The sequence below is a fragment of the Oncorhynchus clarkii genome, unplaced genomic scaffold (genome assembly GCF_045791955.1).
Source record: "Oncorhynchus clarkii lewisi isolate Uvic-CL-2024 unplaced genomic scaffold, UVic_Ocla_1.0 unplaced_contig_9350_pilon_pilon, whole genome shotgun sequence".
Classification (NCBI taxonomy): domain Eukaryota; kingdom Metazoa; phylum Chordata; class Actinopteri; order Salmoniformes; family Salmonidae; genus Oncorhynchus; species Oncorhynchus clarkii.
Genome location: NW_027260815.1, coordinates 54778 through 78744, shown reverse-complemented (window position 1 = coordinate 78744; position 23967 = coordinate 54778). Strand labels below are relative to the sequence as shown.

At 44.3% G+C, this 23967-nt stretch overlaps 1 protein-coding gene across 1 annotated transcript; it reads right to left on the bottom strand.

Annotated features, from left to right (window-relative positions):
- Nucleotides 1-1557: 1557 nt before the first annotated feature.
- Nucleotides 1558-19524, bottom strand: LOC139401788 (poly(A) polymerase gamma-like). The gene is made up of 24 exons (XM_071145761.1): nucleotides 19353-19524; nucleotides 18075-18242; nucleotides 17501-17567; nucleotides 17270-17351; nucleotides 17064-17173; nucleotides 16729-16782; nucleotides 16006-16117; nucleotides 13765-13854; nucleotides 11501-11639; nucleotides 10926-10998; nucleotides 10663-10783; nucleotides 9898-9982; nucleotides 9737-9790; nucleotides 7837-7956; nucleotides 6720-6829; nucleotides 6071-6192; nucleotides 5597-5763; nucleotides 4885-5003; nucleotides 4461-4630; nucleotides 4170-4247; nucleotides 3798-3986; nucleotides 2253-2336; nucleotides 2056-2115; nucleotides 1558-1919 (listed from the first exon to the last, which is right to left on the bottom strand). The coding sequence occupies exons 1-24, from the start codon at nucleotides 19367-19369 to the stop codon at nucleotides 1812-1814; spliced, it is 2499 nt and encodes an 832-aa protein (XP_071001862.1). The 5' UTR covers nucleotides 19370-19524; the 3' UTR covers nucleotides 1558-1811.
- Between the last annotated feature and the right edge of the window lie 4443 nt (nucleotides 19525-23967).

Genomic DNA, 23967 nt, shown 5'->3' with positions numbered 1-23967 from the left:
ACCCTTTCCGTAACACAAATCCAGTGGTGAACCACTTCACAACCATGACCCTGCTAGCGCAACACAACCGCCCAGTCCCTCATGTTTAGTACATTCCCTGGGTTCTAGAGCTGCCTGGGGAACAGTAACCTACCGCACGCAGGGTTGTGTTCCAACCCTACTATAAAAACACCTGATTCTACTAATGATCTGCCCCTCAGGACCCTGGTTGGCTGTATCAGGTGTGTGAATCTAGTGCAGGGCTGGAGCAAAAGCCTACAATACCCAGTAGATCTCCAGGAGAGTTGGTTCTCTAGTCTAGTGGGTGTCAAAGCTTGAGAGAGGACGTACACAGGAGGTCCTTTTAACCAACCAAGAGAGGGGGGGGGGGGCATACACAGGAGGTCCTGCTAACCAAGAGGGAGGGATATACACAGGAGGTCCTGCTAACCAAGAGGGAGGGACATACACAGGAGGTCCTGCTAACCAAGAGGGAGGGATATACACAGGAGGTCCTGCTAACCAAGAGGGAGGGACATACACAGGAGGTCCTGCTAACCAACCTAGAGGGGGCGGGGAGGGATATACACAGGAGGTCCTGTTAACCAACCTAGAGGGGGCGGGGGGGGGATATACACAGGAGGTCCTGTTAACCTAGAGGGGGCGGGGAGGGATATACACAGGAGGTCCTGTTAACCAACCTAGAGGGGGCGGGGAGGGATATACACAGGAGGTCCTGTTAACCTAGAGGGGGCGGGGAGGGATATACACAGGAGGTCCTGTTAACCAACCTAGAGGGGGCGGGGAGGGACATACACAGGAGGTCCTGTTAACCTAGAGGAAGGGACATACACAGGAGGTCCTGTTAACCAAGAGGAAGGGACATACACAGGAGGTCCTGTTAACCTAGAGGAAGGGATATACACAGGAGGTCCTGTTAACCTAGAGGAAGGGATATACACAGGAGGTCCTGCTAACCTAGAGGGAAGGGATATACACAGGAGGTCCTGCTAACCTAGTGGGAAGGGATATACACAGGAGGTCCTGTTAACCTAGAGGGGGGAATATACAGGAAGAAAAAAGGGAGGTACCATCTGAACTTATCCAAAAAGGAATGCTCATTTTAGGTTTCTGTTGCAAAACATTTTCATATGTTGGGCCCAAATGAACACAACCCAAGTTGCTGAGTCTACTGGGTGGGAAGGCTGAGATTGGCTATCAAGGTCACGTTGTAATGTGGTTGACAAACAGTGGGGGGGGGGGGGGCAATACATTTTTTAAACATTTTTTTTTCTTCATTTTAGATCATAAAACTATAACATCAGTATGGAAAGACTAAACGTCTGGGATTCTTTTTTTTTATTTTTTAAAGACGAGTTATGTACAATAAACTACACCTACTGTAGAACTTTCCCATTTGTCAAAACAGTAGGATGGTACAGACAGGTGTAGTAGCAAGCATCGACACGTTAAGGCCATTTAAAACTACACACAGTAAAGGAAGAGGGGGGGAAATTTACAAAAAATAAATAATTAAATCCAACTCTTCTCCAACCCAATCTTAAATCAGCATTTTAATTTCTGCTTCAGGCTCAACTGGGAAGGGGACCATAGAAACAGAGATGACATTTTTTTTGGGGGGGGGAACAAGGGACTGTCGTTGCACATCGTCCAGTGACAGGGTGGGGTGAGCGGGAGAGTTAAAAATCAGCTTCCTCACTAGGTTTTACCACAGTAGTCTTGATTTGGGATCTCTCAGGTCTGGAGCTAGTCAGTGTTGTAGGTCCTGGCCTCGTGAAGGAAGGGGTTTGGGGGGGGGGCGTTACCTGGGGTTACCTGTGCCTGTTGAGGGCTAGTCTGATGGAGTTCTTAACCACCCGCTGGTGGTTACTGCTGGGGAGGGGAGAGGTCACGTCTGGCAGCTCCATACTGGGAAGTCTCTGGAGAATAGACACACACGAGAGACACAGCAGACACGTGCATGAACACAGACACGCATATTATAAGATGTCAAAATCAACTATTCATTTGAAGACTGCTTTCATGCATTCTAGCTAATAAAAATCAGTAAAGTACCTGTGTTCTTGATGTGTCGATAGTTGGAATAGGCATAGCCTTTACCCCTCCAAGACTTTCCTGTTAAGAGAAACAAAACAAAAGAAATTATGAAATGCAATAATCGACTGACATAAAATCTCTGAATAATGTGAGGTGTGTATTTCCAGAGTTCAGTTGGTGTTCGGGGTGCAGTGGGTTGAAAGGAGAGTACTCACGACGTTCACTCCGTCCCCTTGCTCCTGGCCGTCGCTAGACAAAGGGAACGGCTCCTTGAATGCAGAGTCATCACCGGACACCAGCTGGAGAGAGAGGGAGAGAAAGTGAGAGACTGACATCATGACCTCATTAACCCGTGCAAAAACATTTTCCCTAAAAAAAAAAATGTATTTATACAGCTCCAGTGAGACAATAGAGAAAAGGGTGATTAATAAGTGCCCCCACAGTGACCGTACGTACATATCCCAACCAGAAACAGTGGATTACAGGCAACATCCACACGGAAGACTAGAGCTGCCGCTTTCAATGAGTGGGACACTAATACGGAAGCTTACAGGAAATCGCGTTATGACCTCCGACAAGCCATTCAACAGGCAAAGCGGCAATACAGGACTAAGATTGAATCCCACTACGCTGGCTCTGACGCTCGGCGGATGTGGCAGGGCTTGCAAACTATCACAAATTACTAAGGGAAAGCCAGCCGCAAGCTGCCCAGCAACGTGAGCCTACCAGAGCAGCTAAATGCCGTATGATCGCTTCCAAGGCAAGCAACACTGAGCCATGCATGAGAGAACCTGGACTCGACCCACACGCTGGACTCGGCTACTGTCACTTTACCTCTTCCTATACGTACATAGCCACTTCCTGTATATAGCCCTGTTATCACCCGCCACTTCCTGTATATAGCCCTGTTATTACCCGCTGCTTCCTGTATATAGCCCTGTTATTACCCGCCGCTTCCTGTATATAGCCCTGTTATTACCCGCAGCTTCCTGTATATAGCCCTGTTATTACCCGCTGCTTCCTGTATATAGCCCTGTTATTACCCGCTACTTCCTGTATACAGCCCTGTTATTACCCGCTGCTTCCTGTATACAGCCCTGTTATTACCCGCTGCTTCCTGTATACAGCCCTGTTATTACCCGCTGCTTCCTGTATACAGCCCTGTTATTACCCGCTGCTTCCTGTATACAGCCCTGTTATTACTCGCTGCTTCCTGTATACAGCCCTGTTATTACTCGCTGCTTCCTGTATACAGCCCTGTTATTACCCGCTGCTTCCTGTATACAGCCCTGTTATTACCCGCTGCTTCCTGTATATAGCCCTGTTATTACCCGCTGCTTCCTGTATATAGCCCTGTTATTACCCGCTGCTTCCTGTATATAGCCCTGTTATTACCCGCTGCTTCCTGTATATAGCCCTGTTATTACCCCGCTGCTTACTGTATATAGCCCTGTTATTACCCGCTGCTTCCTGTATATAGCCCTGTTATTACCCGCTGCTTCCTGTATGTAGCCCTGTTATTACCCTCTACTTCCTGTATGTAGCCCTGTTATTACCTGCTACTTCCTGTATATATCTCCATGTTATTTTTACTCATTGTTATCCACTTTGTATTTATTCCTCATGTCACTATATTTGAGCTTTATCTCTGCATGGTTGGAAAATAAGTCATAAGAAAGCATTTCACTGTTAGTCTACGAAGCATTTGGCAGGATTTAGTCTGGATGTGACATATCCATCCAGGGATCACTCCCCCTCACCAGATCTGCAGGGTCTCGTATCCTCTTGGGGGGTCCGTCCTGTGTGGGGGAGTGAGGTCTCTTGGCTGCAGCGGTGGCTCCGTTCTGGTTCTGCTCTGTCGGGCTGGATGTATCTCTAGAGGAGCCCAGGCAGGGTACAACGCTCCTGCCTACTACTGTAGGAATGGTGCTGCCTGCTGGAGGACTCACCTGGGGGTGAAAAACCCAATGAGTGATTGAACATTCAAGTTGTGTTCTGTGTCAAAATCACAAAGTGGCATTCACACCAACAAAGGACATTTTGTATTTTTTTTAAAATTGGGTATTGTGTGGGGCTGTCGTGTGTATTTCTTGAATCCCGTTAACGGGGAGGGGTAAAACAGGGGTTCTCACCACTTGGACTCCGTCCCCTTGCTCCCTGCCGTCGCCAGATGGAGGGAACGGCTCCTTGAAGGTCAACACATCAGCCAGCTGTACACAAAAGGACAGAGACGATAAAGAGTGTGTGTGCACCATGACAGGTGCACATCGTTTCTGTTCAAACTGACAGGAGTCATTGTTTTCTACGGGAGCTCTAGCAAGCCTGCAATACGTTTCCATGTAGAGGTTCTGTTGAGTAATCTAGATGTAACCGGTGTTCTGGGGAGTCGGGGGAATTCATTTTACAATACAAATTCAACTCACCGGCTCTGCGCTGTCTTTCAGCCTCTTGGACTGATCCTCCAGCGTAGGGGAGTGGAGTCTCTTGGATCCGTTCTGGTTCTGCTCTGTAGTGCCGAGAGAGACCACGCTCCTACCCACTACCGTAGGAATGGTGCTACCGACTGGGCCCGTTGGGGCAGAGGGCTTGGACTCTAGAGGGAGAGAGGAGGAAAGAGAAGGCAAGGGAGAAAGAGAGCAAGACAGAAAGGAGTGAGAGAAATGAGGGGGAAAAAAAAGAGTGAGGGGAGAGAGAGGGAGTGAGAGAATGATTGAGAGGGAGACAGGTTAATAAGCCAATCAACCACATTTCAACACTTCTTTAGTGTCATTTTTCACAGCCGTGACTTTCAACACTAGTATGTAGACCATGTATATCTGAGAGGAGAGACGAACGCTGGACACTCACTTGATCCAATGACGGGGATGGACAACCCCTTCTCCTGATCGGTCATGGGTGGAGAGACGTCTGGCACCGAGGAGCTGCTCTCCACAAACAGAGAGGCTGGCAGCTTGGGGGGTGTCAAACTGCACGGGACAGAACAACAAGATAATTGCGCTGTTAAGTTAAACATGTTATGATGACCTGAAAGGAACATGAAATAATAAAAATACACATTTCATTTATTTTGTCAATTGTGGAAAGAAAATGTATCTGGGAATAATACATTTTTCGGGAAACAAAATCCTAAAACTTCTAGTGTCAAACGGTACCATTATGTTCAGTAGTGATGAGGTACAAGCATAAACTACATGTGACCGATCTTCTGCTGTAGCCTTGAACATATTATAAACATGGGTGGCTCGAGTCCTGAATGCTGATTGGCTGACAGCTGTGGTATATCCGACCGTATACCACGGGTATGACAAAAACATGTATTTTTACTGGTGTAATTACGTTGGTAACCAGTTTATAATAGCAATAAGGCACCTCGGGGGTTTGTGGTATATGGCCAATATACCACGGTTAAGGGCTGTATCCAGGCACTCCACTTTGTGTTGTGCGTAAGAACAGCCATTAGCCGTGGTATATTGGCCATATACCACACCTCCTCGTGCCTTATCGCTTAATTATACAAGTCTCCCTGGTTCTCCCACCGTTCTTCGTGAGGAGTACCTACCTGTCGTCTGTGTCTGAGGCGGCCGGCCTGGACGGCTTGCAGACGGAGGTGGGAGAGCTGAAGGGAGTCCCGGAGTCAGTGTCTCTGGAACTGTCCAGCTGACTGCCGTCGAGAGAGGACCGCTTGGAACTCCCGCCGTTGGAGTTCCGGTTCAGCTCCACTATGCTCTGTAGGGAGGGCAGTGGGGAAAGATGGGTGTGGAGAGGGGGAAGCCAGAGGGACAAGGAGAGAAAACTTAAATACAAAGCCAATCACGATGATGGTGTTTTATTCAAATGCATTTCTTAAAATAAATATATATGTCTAGACTACACACAGGCTTTTCTCAATGTAGCTCCCCTCAATATCCCCTCTCCTGGCCCCCTTTTCAAAACGCATTGAGAACAAGGGCCGAGGGGAGGGCCCTTGAAATAGGGTTGAGAAGGAGACAAGGAATGGCAGAAAAATGAATGGAGCCTAGAGCATCCATCCTACCCTCTTCTTCCTCTGCACCAGCTCAACAGGAAGGTACTGGTGGAGCTGCTTCTTCTTCACGTGTGTCGCTTCGATCTTCATCCCATCCTTCAGCATGTTGATGTTGTTGGCCTGCCTGTAAACTGCAGAAAGGGGTCATGGGGTCATTTAGAGCTCCCTCTACCAGCATAGACAGATGTCAAAGGGATAGTTGACTCAAATTATTAAATTACACATTAGTTTCCTTAGCATAGAAGCAGTTCTACGGACACAATTTGACAGCAATTCATGCTTTGGTTTAGTTTCCCTGGCACGGTTACCACATGCTAACGTTTTAGCATTTGTGGCACAAATCCCATTCAAGTCATGGGACCGCTATTAGCATTTTTCATATTCAAATCATCAAAAAGTATTTAGAGTTGACTGTGAAGCTCAACGAAAATCACTAATAGATGATTTGAACATGACGCGCCAAAAATGCTAATAATCAGCCCCATGACTTGAATGGGATTTGTGCCACAAATGCTAAAACGTGAGCATGTGGTAACAGTGCCGGGGACACTAAACCAAAGCATGGACTGTTGTCAGCAGTCTGTTACAGCCGAAGGAAACCAATAGGTCCTTTGGTAATTTGGGTGAACTAACCGTGCGAGCGTGTGTGTGGTATTACCTGTATCTGTGAAGGACTGGATGTCGTAGGTCAGGTCGATGTTGACACTCTCTGCGTTCTCCACTTTCTTGAAGATGATCCCAATGAACCACATGGAGACAAACTCGTTCCTGTTGGAAGACAACACTAACATCAGCTGGGTACAAGGAGATAAACTAGTTCCTGTTGGAAGACCCACCACTAACATCAGCTGGGTACAAGGAGATTAACTGGTTCCTGTTGGAAGACCCACCCCTATCATCAGCTGGGTACAAGATGATAAACTGGTTCCTGTTGGAAGACCCACCACTAACATCAGCTGGGTACAAGGAGATAAACTGGTTCCTGTTGGAAGACCCACCACTAACATCAGCTGGGTACAAGGAGATAAACTGGTTCCTGTTGGAAGACCCACCACTAACATCAGCTGGGTATATTTGTCTGACATTTACCAAACATCTAAAAATGCTTCCATCTGATCATTCAAGACAGACAAGATCCAAATCGTCTCCATGTGCTCCCTGGTGGTAGCTTGGGTCAGTTCGCCCTGTGGGGTGTCTCACTAAAAAACAAACACCCTTGACTGCTTTGCACTAGCACTTCTCCGACTAGCACCAACTTTGCTTAACGCTACTTTGAGGAAAAATGTAATTACTATGACTAAGGTGTGGTTGTCTCACCTAGCTACCTTAAGATCGATCCAATAACTAAGTCGCTATGGATCAGAGTGTTCGCTAAATTACTAAAAATGTATATGTAAAAATGCTAACTAGCGTTAGCGTAACGAAGCTGATCCCCATAGCCTCCCAGTCATTGTGCTAATTCTAGTTAGCAATTGCGCTAGCGCTAATTAGCAATTGCGCTAGCGCTAATTAGCAATTTCCTTCAAACTGCACGCAAAATGATATTCACGAGTTCATCTGACTCTGCGTCAGTAGATAAAGGGCCTCAGTGCCAAAACCTCAAAGTATTCCATTAAGTGAAATATCCACCTACGCAGGGCACAAGGCCATGCAATATAAACTCACTCAGTGCAAAAAGGTTTTTAAAAAAGGTTTCCGTCTTGTGCCCTAATGAACACAACCCCAATATTTCTGGTGCCTTCACACTTCAAAAGGTGTGGAGCCTAAAGACTCACTCGCTACAGCTCTCCTTGTTCCCGGGGAAGGATGTGGGGTTGACGTGTGCCAGGGTGATGTACTCATTCCTCTCCAGGTTCCCCACCAGGACACGGATCTTAGACTCCACCAGACCAATCCTAGAGGGAGAGGAACAGACAGGAGGTTCATAACAATACATTACAAAGCACTGTTTAGGTTTCTGAAAATGCAAAGCTCTTCGAGACTTACCCAGAAAGACTCACAGCTGTAAATAGCAACCAGAGGTGATTCTAACGTATTGACACGGGGGTGCAAAATACATAGTGGTGTGGAAAAGCATTTGCTCCCTTTCTGATTCCCTCTATTTTTGTGATACTGAATGTTATAAGATCTTCAACCAAAACCTAATATTATATAAAAGGGAACCCGAGTTCACAAATAACCCCCCCAAAATATACTTATTTATTAAATTAACAAAATTGTGCAATGCAAATCAGCGGTGTGAAAAAGTAATTGCCCCCTTACACTAACTGGTTGTGCCTCCTTTAGCTGCAATGACAGCAACCAAATGTTTCCTATAGTTGTTGATCAGTATCTCACGTTGCTGTGGGAGGAATTTTGGCCCACTCTTCCATGCAGAACTGCTTTAACTCAGCAACATTTGTGGGTTTTCAAGCCTGAACTGCTCGTTTAAAGTCCTGCCACAACATCTCAATTGGGATTAGATCTGGACTTTTGACTAGGCCATTCCAAAACCTCAAAGTTGATGCTTTTTTTTTAGCCCTTTTCATGTAGTCTTGATTGTGTGTTTTAGATCATTGCATAAACCAGATGTGCTCCAGCTCACAGACGGATGGCCTGATATTCTCCTGTGGAATTATCTGATACAGAGCAGAATTCATGGTTCCTTTTATTAAAGCAAGTCGTCCAGGTCCTGAGGCAGCAACGTAAGCCCAAACCATCACACTACCACCACAACGCTTGACCGTTGGTATGAGGCCCTTACTGTGGAATGCAGGGTTTGGTTTTCGCCAGACATAATAGATCTCATCCAGCAAGTTGACTCAAGTTTGGCAAAAAAAACACCTGGAAGCACCTGGATGATCATCAAGACTCTAGGAAGAATGTTCTATGGACAGGTGAGTCAAAAGTATAATGTTTTTGGACGACATGGGTCACATTATGCCTGGCAAAAAACAAACACTGGAAACAAAAAACAAACAATTTCATTCAGGTCCTGCAAAATGTTTATTATTCGCCTACCTCCTCATGCCTTTTGCGCACAATGTATATAGACTCTTTTTTTCCTACTGTGTTATTGACTTGTTAATTGTTTATTCCATGTGTAACCCTGTGTTGTCTGTTCACACTGCTATGCTTTATCTTGGCCAGGTCGCAGTTGTAAATGAGAACGTGTTCTCAACTAGCCTACCTGGTTAAATAAAGGTGTTCTCAACTAGCCTACCTGGTTAAATAAAGGTGTTCTCAACTAGCCTACCTGGTTAAATAAAGGTGTTCTCAACTAGCCTACCTGGTTAAATAAAGGTGTTCTCAACTGGCCTACCTGGTTAAATAAAGGTGTTCTCAACTAGCCTACCTGGTTAAATAAAGGTGTTCTCAACTAGCCTACCTGGTTAAATAAAGGTTAAATAAAAAAGGCCCTTCCATCTTTGAGGACAAGTATTTCCATTGTCAGAGCAGACACTCGACCATCTCGGCAATATAATAGAAAAGTGTTGCTTTTACCCGTTTGACTTGTTTGCCCGGGGGTAAAATGCCCGGGGGTAAAATGGCCGGGCTAAAATGCCCGGGGGTAAAATGCCCGGGGGTAAAATGGCCGGGCTAAAATGCCCGGGGGTAAAATGCCTGGGGTAAAATAAACAGATATTTTGTAGGACCTTAGGAGCGCCACATTCCCATGTAAAACAAAACACTTACCATTCTAATTGGTTTTCTTCTGTGGATGCACTGGCAGTCAGAACAATATAATGCCTGTTAAAGACAAAAACACATTGGCATGCAAATAAACACCAACTATTTCAACATTCATAACCAATTACAGTTTTAAACATAAAAAAAATATATATATAAATACGTACTTGTACTTCAGGAAAAAGTTGGGTGGCTGGAACAGTTTGGACCAGTCGGTTTTCCCCTGAAGGATGTCATCTGTAACACTGAGACCTGTTGGTGGAACACATTTAGTCATCTCCTGTGGACAGACGCATGTAACATAGGATGGTGTCATAGCATCCGTCAACAGAACGTGGGATGCAACGATTAACGAGGAACTTCCTTCCGGTTGCACAGACCCCCCCCCCCTCACTGATCATTTAGACAAATCAGGACTTCACATCTTCTGGATTTCAGAAGTGGAAGGAACATTTGGCCATTGCTTTCCTGAGAGTCTCTGTTTAGGGGAGGGAGAATTCTCTAGGCTGGTTAGGGTCTCCTCTCATACAGATACCCCCAGAACATAATCAAACATCTGACACAATTACACAAGATTCTACTTCTAGGTTTCCCAGATGAGACATTTAGAATGAACACCATGTTCTATCATACAGGACCACTATACAGAATTAGCACAAAGCCTTCCTCACTGCACGGTGCAATAATAGGATGTAAAAGAAAGCATTGAGATGAATCCTGCTGCATATAGAGAGAAATATTGATTTATTTTTTGGGCCATTTAGCCGACACATTTATCCAAAGCGACTCGCAGTCACATCTGCCTACATATTTATGTATTGGTGGCCTGAACCAGGATCAGTTGTGCCTTTTAGCTCATAATGAACACAATATTATGGACAGAGGGATGGTGGTGGGGGGGGCTGATCCTAGATCAGGAGTTAGGTACCCACCGTATTTGAACTCCTCGCTCATGATGGTGCGTGTGGAAGAGGAGACGTTGTAGGTAGAGTTCTGCTGGGGGTAGGCTGGCGTGATGATGGGCATCAGGTGGTACCGGTCTGACGGATTCACCTGGAGACGGGTGGAGAGGAGAGTTGACACAGGGCAAGAGCAGCTTCATCTCCCACAGACACACACAGCATCTTCAAAATAAGCATTTTATCAATTTGTGTATCTCAAACACACACACACAAACTCAACAGCAGACACCTACTCGTGGATCCCAAACAGGCAGATTCAGATTGCTGTCTTCGGGCTGTTTCAAAAGCACAGGATTTGGCCATTCCCTACAAAACAGATTGAGTGAATTGATAGCCTTTCAAAACAATGGAGATTTCAAAGCAACAATATTTCTTTATCATAGCGGGTCATCGACTACACAGGCTACCCATACCATCATCACCCATTTAAACCAATCAGAGCCCACATCATTATCACCCATTTAAACCAATCAGAGCCCACATCATCATCACCCATTTAAACTAATCAGGGCCCATATCATTATCACACATTTAAACCAATCAGAGCCCACATCATCATCACCCATTTAAACCAATCAGAGCCCATATTATCATCACCCATTTAAACCAATCAGAGCCCACATCACCCATTTAAACTAATCAGAGCCCATACACACAGTGCCTCAGATTAGTGCTGATCTAGAGTCAGGTCTCCCTTATACATTGTGATTTTAAAAAGGCACAATCCTAGATGAGTTATCCTGCTCTGAGATGCTTTGTGAGTCCTGGATGAGGAATGTAAATTGAGGGTATGGGGCTCATTGTGTACCATTTGGAGAAGACGAGGAAGAACTTATGTACGAGAGTGGCGGCCACAGCGTTGGGGTAGAGCTGGCAGGTCCTGGCTACCAGCATGGCCCAGGAGACTCCACCCAGGAAGCCCAACATGTTGGAGTAGATCCCACGGCCTGGGGGACAGGGAAGGGAGGGGGTGGGGGGGGCGGGGGTAATCATATATGCCATTTACCAGATGCTTTATTGCAAAGCAACTAACATTCACGTGTGCATAAAATGTGTTAACAAAATGGGTCATATTCAGTAGGTTCAAAACAGAAAAGACCAGTCAAGAAAAGACCAGCCAGAAAAGACCAGCCAGAAAAGACCAGCCAGAAAAGGGGAAGTACAAAAAAAAAGAAGCTACATTTAGTTTCCCAGTCGTAAAAAATATATCTAGAAATGTTACGTGCCTTAATGAACACATCACACAGTGCCCCACAGCACGTCCCACAGTGCCCCACAGCACGTCCCACAGTACGTCCCACAGTGCCCCACAGTGCCCCACAGCACGTCCCACAGTGCCCCACAGCACGTCCCACAGTGCCCCACAGCACGTCCCACAGTGCCCCACAGTGCCCCACAGCACGTCCCACAGCACGTCCCACAGCACGTCCCACAGTGCCCCACAGCACGTCCCCGGGTCCCACAGTGCCCCACAGCACGTCCCCGGGTCCCACAGTGCCCCACAGCACGTCCCCGGGTCCCACAGTGCCCCACAGCACGTCCCCGGGTCCCACAGTGCCCCACAGCACGTCACACAGTGCCCCACAGCACGTCCCCGGGTCCCACAGTGCCCCACAGCACGTCCCCGGGTCCCACAGTGCCCCACAGCACGTCCCACAGTGCCCCACAGCACGTCCCCGGGTCCCACAGTGCCCCACAGCACGTCACACAGTGCCCCACAGCACGTCCCCGGGTCCCACAGTGCCCCACAGCACGTCACACAGTGCCCCACAGCACGTCCCCGGGTCCCACAGTGCCCCACAGCACGTCCCCGGGTCACACAGTGCCCCACAGCACGTCACACAGTGCCCCACAGCACGTCACACAGTGCCCCACAGCACGTCACACAGTGCCCCACAGCACGTCACACAGTGCCCCACAGCACGTCACACAGTGCCCCACAGCACGTCACACAGTGCCCCACAGCACGTCACACAGTGCCCCACAGCACGTCACACAGTGCCCCACAGCACGTCCCCGGGTCCCACAGTGCCCCACAGCACGTCACACAGTGCCCCACAGCACGTCCCCGGGTCCCACAGTGCCCTACAGCACGTCACAGTGCCTCACAGCACGTCCCCGGGTCACACAGTGCCCTACAGTAGAGTGCTGTCTGCAATGGTGGTTATAATATATGTATAGAGGGGTCCTCTGTAACTCAGCTGGTTATAATAGATGTATAGAGGGGTCCTCTGTAACTCAGCTGGTTATAATAGATGTATAGAGGGGTCCTCTGTAACTCAGCTGGTTATAATAGATGTATAGAGGGGTCCTCTGTAGCCCAGCTGGTTATAATAGATGTATAGAGGGGTCCTCTGTAGCCCAGCTGGTTATAATAGATTTATATAGTGACTTTATCAGCCCATGTAGTCACAGCTGTTTACACAGTAAGGGGGAAACTCACCTCATCCACCACCAATGTGTAGCATCCACCCCAGTGATGCACGCTCACCACACAGCGGAGAGGTGAGGAGTGATACATGCCAATTAAGAATGAGGTGGATTATTAGGTGGCCATGGGAATTTAGCCATGACCACCGGGGTCAACACCCCTACTCTTATGATAAGTGCCATGGGAGTTTTAGTGACCACAGAGAGTCAGGACACCCATTTCACATCCCATCCCGAAAGATGGCACCCGACACAGGGCAACGTCCCCGTCACTGCCCTGGGATCTTCTTAGACCAGAGGCAAGAGTTCCCCCTATTGGCTCTCCGACACCACATCCAGCAGCTTCTGGTCTCCCATCCAGACCGACTCTGCTTAGCTTCAGAGGCAAGCCAGCAGTGGGATGCAGGGTGGTATGCGCTTGCAATGCTAGGGTAGTGTGTTCCATTCTCAGGACCACCCGTACGGAAAATGTATGAACCCATTACTTTAAGTCACTTTGGATAAAATCGTCTTGCTAAATATCATACATTACAGCCTATAATATTAAATGGTAGATATTAAATGACCTCAATATACTAAATTATTAAAATGGTAGATATAAAATGACAAATATATGACATTCTATTCTAGGTGCTGACTCACGTTTGGCCCACAGCTTGATGGCCCTCAGGGTTAGTCTGAAGTTCTCCTTGTTTGGTACCAAGTACAGGATCTCATCTGTCACTCTGCAGCCTGGAGGAGGAGGAGGAGAGAGAAGAAATCACTTGTCTCAGAAAAGTCTAATTGCTCACAACAAGAGTAAAGTGAGGGATGTTAGTTCCACACTGATGTCATTCCAAAGGTCATTCCAAAGCTGGTGCTGTAGTTGGGTAAAAGAGTTTAACCTGACTACAGGTATGATGTTATACTATAACAGAGTTTAACCTGACTACAGGTATGATGTTATACTATAACAGAGTTAAACCTGACTACAGGTATGATGTTATACTATAACAGAGTTAAACCTGGCTACAGGTATGATGTTATACTATAACAGAGTTTAACCTGACTACAGGTATGGTGTTATACTACAACAGAGTTTAACCTGACTACAGGTATGGTGTTATACTATAACAGAGTTTAACCTGACTACAGGTATGGTGTTATACTATAACAGAGTTTAACCTGACTACAGGTATGGTGTTATACTATAACAGAGTTTAACCTGACTACAGGTATGGTGTTATACTATAACAGAGTTTAACCTGACTACAGGTATGGTGTTATACTATAACAGAGTTTAACATGACTACAGGTATGGTGTTATACTACAACAGAGTTTAACCTGACTACAGGTATGGTGTTATACTATAACAGAGTTTAACCTGACTACAGGTATGGTGTTATACTATAACAGAGTTTAACCTGACTACAGGTATGGTGTTATACTATAACAGAGTTTAACATGACTACAGGTATGGTGTTATACTACAACAGAGTTTAACCTGACTACAGGTATTATGTTATACTATAACAGAGTTTAACCTGGCTACAGGTATGATGTTATAATATAACAGAGTTTAACATGACTACAGGTATGGGTATCATGTATGTAGTACCATAGAACCTAGTACGTAGTAATATATGTAGTACCAAGTATTACTACATACTAGGTTCAATGTGGTACCATGTACTAGGTTATATGTAGTACCACGTACTACACGTACTTGGTTCTATGTAGTACCATGTGCTAATACGAGGTTCTGTGTAGTACCATGTATTACTATGTCCTAGTACTAAGTAGTACCATGTATTACTATATACTAGTACAGTACTATGTTCTATGTAGTACCATGTATTACTATGTCCTAGTATTAAGTAGTACCATGTATTACTACATACTAGTACAGTACTATGTAGTACCATGTATTACTACATACTAGTACAGTACTATGTTCTATGTAGTACCATGTTTTACTATGTCCTAGTATTAAGTAGTACCATGTATTACTACATACTAGTACAGTACTATGTAGTACCATGTATTACTACATACTAGTACAGTACTATGTTCTATGTACCATGTAATATTCCTACGTACAGTGCCTTCAGAAAGTATTCATACCCTCTTAACTGTTGTTGTTCAGTATATTACTGTTGATGGATTCCATTAAAATGTAACATGTTTGAAGATAAACTGTAGTTTGTCTCCTGTTTGGTGAATGATTACTGTGAGTATTAATGGAGTTCAGGACATGAAACTGTGTGTATGCTAATTTAGAAAGGTTGACCTAATCAGATAAGAGGAAATTGCCTATGATCAGAGAGCAGGGTCAGACCCAGGACAATGAAGACGAACCGGGTGTGATTCTGACTATCTGGCTAAAGAAAGAGAGGACCATGGACACTCCACAGGAGAAAGGAGGGAAACTCATTGGAATTACAAAATGTATAGCTGGGGAGGTGACACCTACAAGGAGGGAAGACTACGAGATCTTTTGTGAACTTTCTAAATGTATGTACTCAGCTCAATTCCTTATTGCAAAGAGGTTGCAATAGCATTTCTGTTTTGAACCCTATGTACTAGTCCTGTGTGGCTTTGTAGGTAGAGAATAGTGCTTGAACACCAAGGGTTGTGGGTACAATTCCTGTGTAAAACGTATGCTTGCATAAGTTGCTTTGGATAAAAGCATCAGCTAAATGTAATGTATTATTACTACTAGCGCCACAGGAAGAGAGCGCATTAGCGCCACAGGAAGAGAGCATTAGCGCCACAGGAAGAGAGCATTAGCGCCACAGGAAGAGAGCATTAGCGCCACAGGAAGAGAGCATTAGCGCCACAGGAAGAGAGCATTAGCGCCACAGGAAGAGAGCATTAGCACCACAGGAAGAGAGCATTAGTACCATTGAGACTGCGGATGCAGCGGATGTCCAGGTTCCTCAGGTGGGAGTCTCCTCTCAGATCCAGGTTATCTGGGATGGACTGCAGAGCCAGCCGCGCAAACAGCAGGTCAATCTGCCCAGCAACAAGACAGAGCAGGTACACTTTAACTACACTGGGCTCAAATTCAGTAGAAGTACAGATCTAGGATCAGGTGGGACCACCCGCTAATTCAGCAGGACTTAAAAAAGGGGGGAAGAGGCCAAACGTGATCCTAGATCAGTACTCATATTGAAGGTTTGTGAATTCTAAAATGTTGAAGTACAATACTACTTATAGTCCGCATCTACTACAGAATATTGTGATTTTGGGTGATGATTAAATAGTGATTATGTTATAATTATGTTTATGCCAATAGTATACTATAGCTACCTATGCTTTCTGTTCAAATATGCAAAAAATACACGCAATCTTGGGTCTGACGCATGGTGAGAAACGAGCTGCATCATAAACCTCTCATTTCCAGGGTCTGTTCTTAACTTCAAGACTGTGTCGAGGTTGATCTACAGCCTGACCTGGGTTCTGTTCTAGATCAATATGAACGTAAATGTGTTGGATGTGAATGTTGAATGAATGTGTTCGCTCCATCGTTAAAGATTTGGGTTGGTGAAAATCCACTCTGATGGTATACCCATCTCACAGAGTGTTGAAATAGACAAAATTTGTACATCCAAAACCCCCTTTACCTCGATGCCGTCAAACTTGAATTTGATCACAGGTACAAAGGCATCCTCCACCGCCTGAAAGAATAAGTGTCATGTTTAAAGCAATTTGACAGGCCAAGTCAAAGGTACAGCAGAACAGAGATGATAGCCATAATATACATTAAGGAGATAACTTGAGGACTGGCAATTTTGGTGGTCATGCCTCGGCCTCTGGCACATTTACCGGTTACAATCCGGTCTACTGCCTTTCCTACACTGTCATCCTCTCGCACACTGTTCAATAAAATAGGAGATTCCTTTCTTTTATTTGACTATACGAATATTATCCTGAGAATGGTTATTTTATTTAACCTCACCCGTAGGTCTTTGATCTCTTCGTGCAGTTTGAGCTTTGCAAAGAATGAGTCGAAGAAGTCTGTCCTCTCCACGTGTCGCGGCGATACACACAAGGCATCAATATCCGCCCCTGCAACGCAAACACACACACAACTTAGCTACACATTTGACAGCACACAACACGTGTCTCATGCAGACATGCACATGTTCTCTTATAGGACATTACCTTTAGTGTGAACTCCAAGCCGGTAAGACCCAAAGGTGAAGATCTTCCCCCCCACATTGGTTATCGCCGATGGTGGGAGGTTCTGAGGGGAATTAATGTCAATATCACTCTGCATGTATTACACATCATTCTCCCATTGATATCATAGCAGAGTAGGAATGATTTGCTCTCTGTAAAGCAACCACTAATGCACACACAGTTCAGTCATCGTTGATCTTCCTAGGAACCTACCTTCGTTTCACTGATCTCTGCAATCCATTCTTTGACAAATGTATTCAACTTTCCAAGAACTGCGAGTCTGTGGGAAGTAGCATAATGTCAATCAATTCACCTGTCCACTACGAAACCCAGCATATCCCAAACACACATACGAAACCCAGCATATCCCAAACACACATGAAAAGAACGTAAACCTGTAACTCTTTAACCTGGAAAACATTTCAGCAAAATAAAGGGCATCTAAATGAACAAATACCACTCAACTTCAACCAGCGCCTGTATTCACTGAAAGTCTCAGTGCACGAGTGCGGCTGATACGGAATCAGTTCTATGTTTTAGATCTTAATGAATACGATTATAAGGAGAGGTGGGGGCTGATCCTAGATCAGCACACTTCCTCTGAGACACTTTTTTAATACGGGCCCAGGCGTGTAAGTAAACACATTTAGTTTTTTTACTTAGTTGGGTTAAGTCTGACAAAGACCTCCGGGTGGAAAGATTGCACAATATAAAATACAAACAAACTATGGAAGTATTCATCTCTGTGCAGGCATTTTTTCTTTATTTCATGAGAACGACATCTCACCTGTGGTTGAGTTCGTCCTCATCCTCAAACACCCCAAAGGGTTTCATGGCCTCGCTGAGCTTGTGTGTGTACTGATGGTCCACCTCCCTGGGGAAGGCCATGCTAATGGATGAGGTAATGCCATAGTGTTTCTGAGGCTGCTGCCCGCCATGCATACTGTTACTGTTCCTGTACAAGTCAACAGAGAGGAGGAATAGTATGTTACAGATATTATAGATGCCCTGTTGAATTGTTCAAAGTTGTTTGCAGCCTAGCCGACTAAACGCAACAGTGAAGGAAGTTCCTGATTAACTCCACCAACGGAATTGAGCAGACCAGGCTTTGTGGAATTCATCCGACTACATTGATTCACCTGAGGTCAATACTTTCTTGAGCAATCTGTTTACTAGTTATCACGTAGCTACCTAAACGTTAGCAAGCAACTTTTTTGCTTTGATTCCTCAAACCACCAAATTTACTCTATAGTGAGCTACATGCCATAAACAATATTTGCATATGAAGAGCCAGCCTATGTTTAGTGCACACACTGGATGAAAAGCAAACACACAGACACAAACCGGGGACTAACTTAAAGTTACTTTGATGGTGCTTCATTCATTTCCGATTCATTGAGCTGGTCTGGATAGATGAAGCACAAATAGGTAACTAACGAGGTCAGTATCTGTCTGCCATGACGCCGGGACGCAGGCGTCAGCTCCAAATTACCTGGTATAGGTCACTACACAGACAGGGACGTTTACAACAAAATAAGCCAGCCAGCTAATGTTAGCGCATTTGTAAGCACGTTAGTTAGCAACAACGTTGGCTATTAAGTTGGGTAGCTAGCACACGTTAACGAAAATACATCTATATGACCATCTAGTTATAAAACAGGAACTCAAAGGCTGGAACGTTAACGTCGTTAGCTAACAAGTTAGCTAGCGCTGATTATAAACAAAATACCGTTAATCAACAATTAGCTAGATAACGTTAGTTAGCTATAATGAAATACAAAACAACGACATATAAAAACCCATCGAGTCATCAAGCTACTTTAGAAATATATATGATGTCGGGGAGCAAGTTAGCAAAGTTAACAGATGCACCAAATAGCTAGGCCTTTGTTAGCTACGCTAACTCCCTCAGCCTCGCATTGTTGTGATGATAGCCGTTCGTTAGCAATTAGCTAGCAGTGTTAGCCTAGCTAGCTAACGTTACATATTCGATCATATTTCTACAACAGCACACATGTTGAAGAGTGAACAACATTACAATGTCTTAAGCATATGTGCAACTCACGCTGACATTTCTTTCATGACCCACCGATAACTTTCTCTTTTCCTTAGAACAAACTTGTAGAAAACATGTAAACTCAGCCAGCAGCAGCCCCGACCCTATTTATAACAATAGCTAGTTAGTTACACTCCAATATGGCGCTCAAGCAGTCTCTGTATCCCGACAAGCTTTGCGCAGTGAGATTCTGTCGTCGTTTCCGGTCATAAATCCATAAACATCCGCAGTGGACTTTTTTGTTTTTGTGTACTGACTTTGAGTTGTCACAATAAAATTATATATGCGGTAGTTATACTCACTACCCACCATATGGGTATAGAACTTGTTCATCAATAATCCAGTGAGTTTTTGAGGGAACATTTTGAAAAATGCCATGTAAACAAATGTGTCAAATTACATTATTTTGTTATAATAAAGTGTCTGATGCCATGCTACTGCAGTGTATGAGGATGGCATGGGACCTGGTCTTCATTACGTTTGTGAGCATACTACAGTATTTGAAACGACTGTAATGACAAATAATGTATTTTGAAAGACTGTAACACATAGTGTTTGTGAGCATTGTACTGCATCTTCCCTTTTGTGGCATAGGCTGCATTAGGCTCTTTTTAGCCATAGTTCGAGTCCCCGCTGCAGCTCTCATTTTCTCCTACTACATTAGTGGCAGCAATGGGATCACGTCCAGTGGTCTTACATGGAGTTGGGGAAACTTTCTCACTGCACTTGGGGGCTATGTGCACAAGGATATTTCTTAAGAGAGGGAATACTGTAAAATGTATCTAAGTGGTTAGAGCGTTGGGCCACTAACCGAAAGTTTGCTAGATCAAATCCCCGAGCTAACAAGGTAAAAATCTGTCGTTCTGAACAAGGCAGTTAACCCACTGTGCCTAGGCCGTCATTGTCTATAAGAATTTGTTCTTAACTGACTTGTCTAATTAAATATTCTCATTAGTTTTTTTATTCTCCAGCTACATGACCATTTAGTGGGGTTCAAGGACTCACAGACACCTTCCCTCTTCTGACAGAGCAATACACCGTAGGTCTCCCAGACCATAGGCACACTTGTTATTAGCCACTGCTGTAATAAAGTGAATCCTCCTGGGGTAGGTCAGAGCCAGTGTATCAGATGGGGAGCTGTGAAACTCACTGCTCAGCCTGAAGTGTCGCCCCTCGTGCTGTTGAAGAAGGCCTTTTTCAATAGCATGATGGGTTGGAATGCTTCAAGAGGAAAGTCAAGTGTGTTTGGGTGGGCAGAGATTCTCGGTTCAAGTCTCAGTATGAGCTGAATCAGGGGGAAGTGGTATTGGCTAAACTAGCAACGTGATGTTCTTTACACTTGCTTACCTAGGCAGTTGGGGTTCAAACCAATTATGTATGGTTTTGAACCCACAGGCATAGCCCATCCAACTACCTCATCCCCATATTGTTATTTATTTTTTTGCTCCTTTGCACCCCAGTATCTCTACTTACACATTCATCTTCTGCACATGTATCAGTCCAGTGTTTTATTTGCTAAATTGTAATTACTTTGCCACTACGGCCTATTTATTGCCTTACCTCCCTAATCTTACCTCATTTGCACACACAGTATATAGATTTTTTCCCTATTGTGTTATTGACTGTACATTTGTTTATTCCATGTGTAACTCTGTGTTGTTGTTTTTGTCGCACTGCTTTGCTTTATCTTGGCCAGGTCGCAGTTGTAAATGAGTACTTGTTCTCAACTGGCCTACCTGGTTAAATAAAGGTGTTCTCAACTGGCCTACCTGGTTAAATAAAGGTGTTCTCAACTGGCCTACCTGGTTAAATAAAGGTGTTCTCAACTGGCCTACCTGGTTAAACAATGGTGTTCTCAACTGGCCTACCTGGTTAAATAAAGGTGTTCTCAACTAGCCTACCTGGTTAAATAAAGGTGTTCTCAACTGGCCTACCTGGTTAAATAAAGGTGTTCTCAACTGGCCTACCTGGTTAAATAAAGGTGTTCTCAACTAGCCTACCTGGTTAAATAAAGGTGTTCTCAACTGGCCTACCTGGTTAAATAAAGGTGTTCTCAACTAGCCTACCTGGTTAAATAAAGGTGTTCTCAACTGGCCTACCTGGTTAAATAAAGGTGTTCTCAACTAGCCTAACTGGTTAAATCAAGGTGTTCTCAACTAGCCTACCTGGTTAAATAAAGGTGTTCTCAACTGGCCTACCTGGTTAAATAAAGGTGTTCTCAACTGGCCTACCTGGTTAAATAAAGGTGTTCTCAACTGGCCTACCTGGTTAAATAAAGGTGTTCTCAACTGGCCTACCTGGTTAAATAAAGGTGTTCTCAACTGGCCTACCTGGTTAAATAAAGGTGTTCTCAACTGGCCTACCTGGTTAAATAAAGGTGTTCTCAACTGGCCTACCTGGTTAAATTAAGGTGTTCTCAACTGGCCTACCTGGTTAAATAAAGGTGTTCTCAACTGGCCTACCTGGTTAAATAAAGGTGTTCTCAACTGGCCTACCTGGTTAAATAAAGGTGTTCTCAACTAGCCTACCTGGTTAAATAAAGGTGTTCTCAACTAGCCTACCTGGTTAAATAAAGGTGTTCTCAACTAGCCTACCTGGTTAAATAAAGGTGTTCTCAACTGGCCTACCTGGTTAAATAAAGGTGTTCTCAACTAGCCTACCTGGTTAAATAAAGGTGTTCTCAACTAGCCTACCTGGTTAAATAAAGGTGTTCTCAACTAGCCTACCTGGTTAAATAAAGGTGTTCTCAACTGGCCTACCTGGTTAAATAAAGGTGTTCTCAACTGGCCTACCTGGTTAAATAAAGGTGTTCTCAACTAGCCTACCTGGTTAAATAAAGGTGTTTTCAACTAGCCTACCTGGTTAAATAAAGGTGTTCTCAACTAGCCTACCTGGTTAAATAAAGGTGTTCTCAACTGGCCTACCTGGTTAAATAAAGGTGTTCTCAACTGGCCTACCTGGTTAAATAAAGGTGTTCTCAACTGGCCTACCTGGTTAAATAAAGGTGTTCTCAACTGGCCTACCTGGTTAAATAAAGGTGTTCTCAACTAGCCTACCTGGTTAAATAAAGGTGTTCTCAACTGGCCTACCTGGTTAAATAAAGGTGTTCTCAACTAGCCTACCTGGTTAAATAAAGGTGTTCTCAACTGGCCTACCTGGTTAAATAAAGGTGTTCTCAACTAGCCTACCTGGTTAAATAAAGGTGTTCTCAACTGGCCTACCTGGTTAAATAAAGGTGTTCTCAACTAGCCTACCTGGTTAAATAAAGGTGTTCTCAACTAGCCTACCTGGTTAAATAAAGGTGTTCTCAACTGGCCCACCTGGTTAAATAAAGGTGTTCTCAACTAGCCTACCTGGTTAAATAAAGGTGTTCTCAACTGGCCCACCTGGTTAAATAAAGGTGTTCTCAACTGGCCTACCTGGTTAAATAAAGGTGAAATACATTTTCAAAAATAAATAAAATGTCTCAAGCCCACCTGTACAGTACATTGGATGGTATTTTTTAAAGTAATAATTGTAGGGTCTATGTCAGAGATCAATGTTTATGTTACTGTTTAGGATTGTGCATTGGCACCAATGTTCCCTCTAATCAGAGTACATGCACATGACAGAGCCTTAATCTACACAGACCAATGTGGCATAGCCAATCACATCTGCAGTAGGTCTATATGCAAACAGACTATTGTCATATATGGATCTGTGCCATTTCCTCTGAACTGAACTGTGTTTACAGCTGTGGTCCAGAGTAGATGCGCTTGTTTTAAGATCAAAGAAAGAACTGCATGTAGCCACTTGTGCACATTTTGTTAATATCCTTTGCTAGTTAGTGAGTTATTAGCCCAGTTATAGATCATTAGTAGTCAACAATAGGGGAGTGATTGTTAGTGAGTTATTAGCCCAGTTATAGATCATTAGTAGTCAACAATAGGGGAGTGATTGTTAGTGAGTTATTAGCCCAGTTATAGATCATTAGTAGTCAACAATAGGGGAGTGATTGTTAGTGAGGTATTAACCCAGTTATAGATCATTAGTAGTCAACAATAGGAGAGTGATTGTTAGTGAGTTATTAGTCCAGTTATAGATCATTATTAGTCAGCAATAGGGGGGTGATTGTTAGTGAGTTATTAGCCCAGTTATAGATCATTATTAGTCAACAATAGGGGAGTGATTGTTAGTGAGTTATTAGCCCAGTTATAGATCATTATTAGTCAGCAATAGGGGAGTGATTACTAGTTAGTGAGTTATTAGCCCAGTTATAGATCATTATTAGTCAACAATAGGGGGGTGATTGTTTCCTAAAAGAGCACTAAACATGTACATTTCTAGACATCTCTGAAAAGCAAGTCAAGTAAAGAGCTTTTTTTTGTCTTAAAGGGGCAGTGTTGTATTTTGAGACAGGCTTGAATGGGCAGAGGGTAGCTTTTATTTGTCTGATTCGTTCAATATTGGTATTGGAATAATAATGCATTTTATTTTGTAAAGTGGTTTCTTGCATTAAACAACACAACATTTTCAGTCACCTTGTCTGAAGGTCAAGCCCTGCACTTTTTCCCCCAAAAGTCTCATGGAATGTAGGCATTGAACACAACACATTGGCTGCTGCTGTCGGCTGTACGATAGAATA

Coding starts and splice junctions, on each gene's coding strand:
- LOC139401788 (XM_071145761.1), bottom strand. Junction 10,784..10,925: donor TGCCTGTTTGGGATCCACGA/GTAGGTGTCTGC, acceptor ACCCGTCTCCAG/GTGAATCCGTCAGACCGGTA. Junction 6,193..6,719: donor CCAGTCCTTCACAGATACAG/GTAATACCACAC, acceptor CCCTTTCTGCAG/TTTACAGGCAGGCCAACAAC.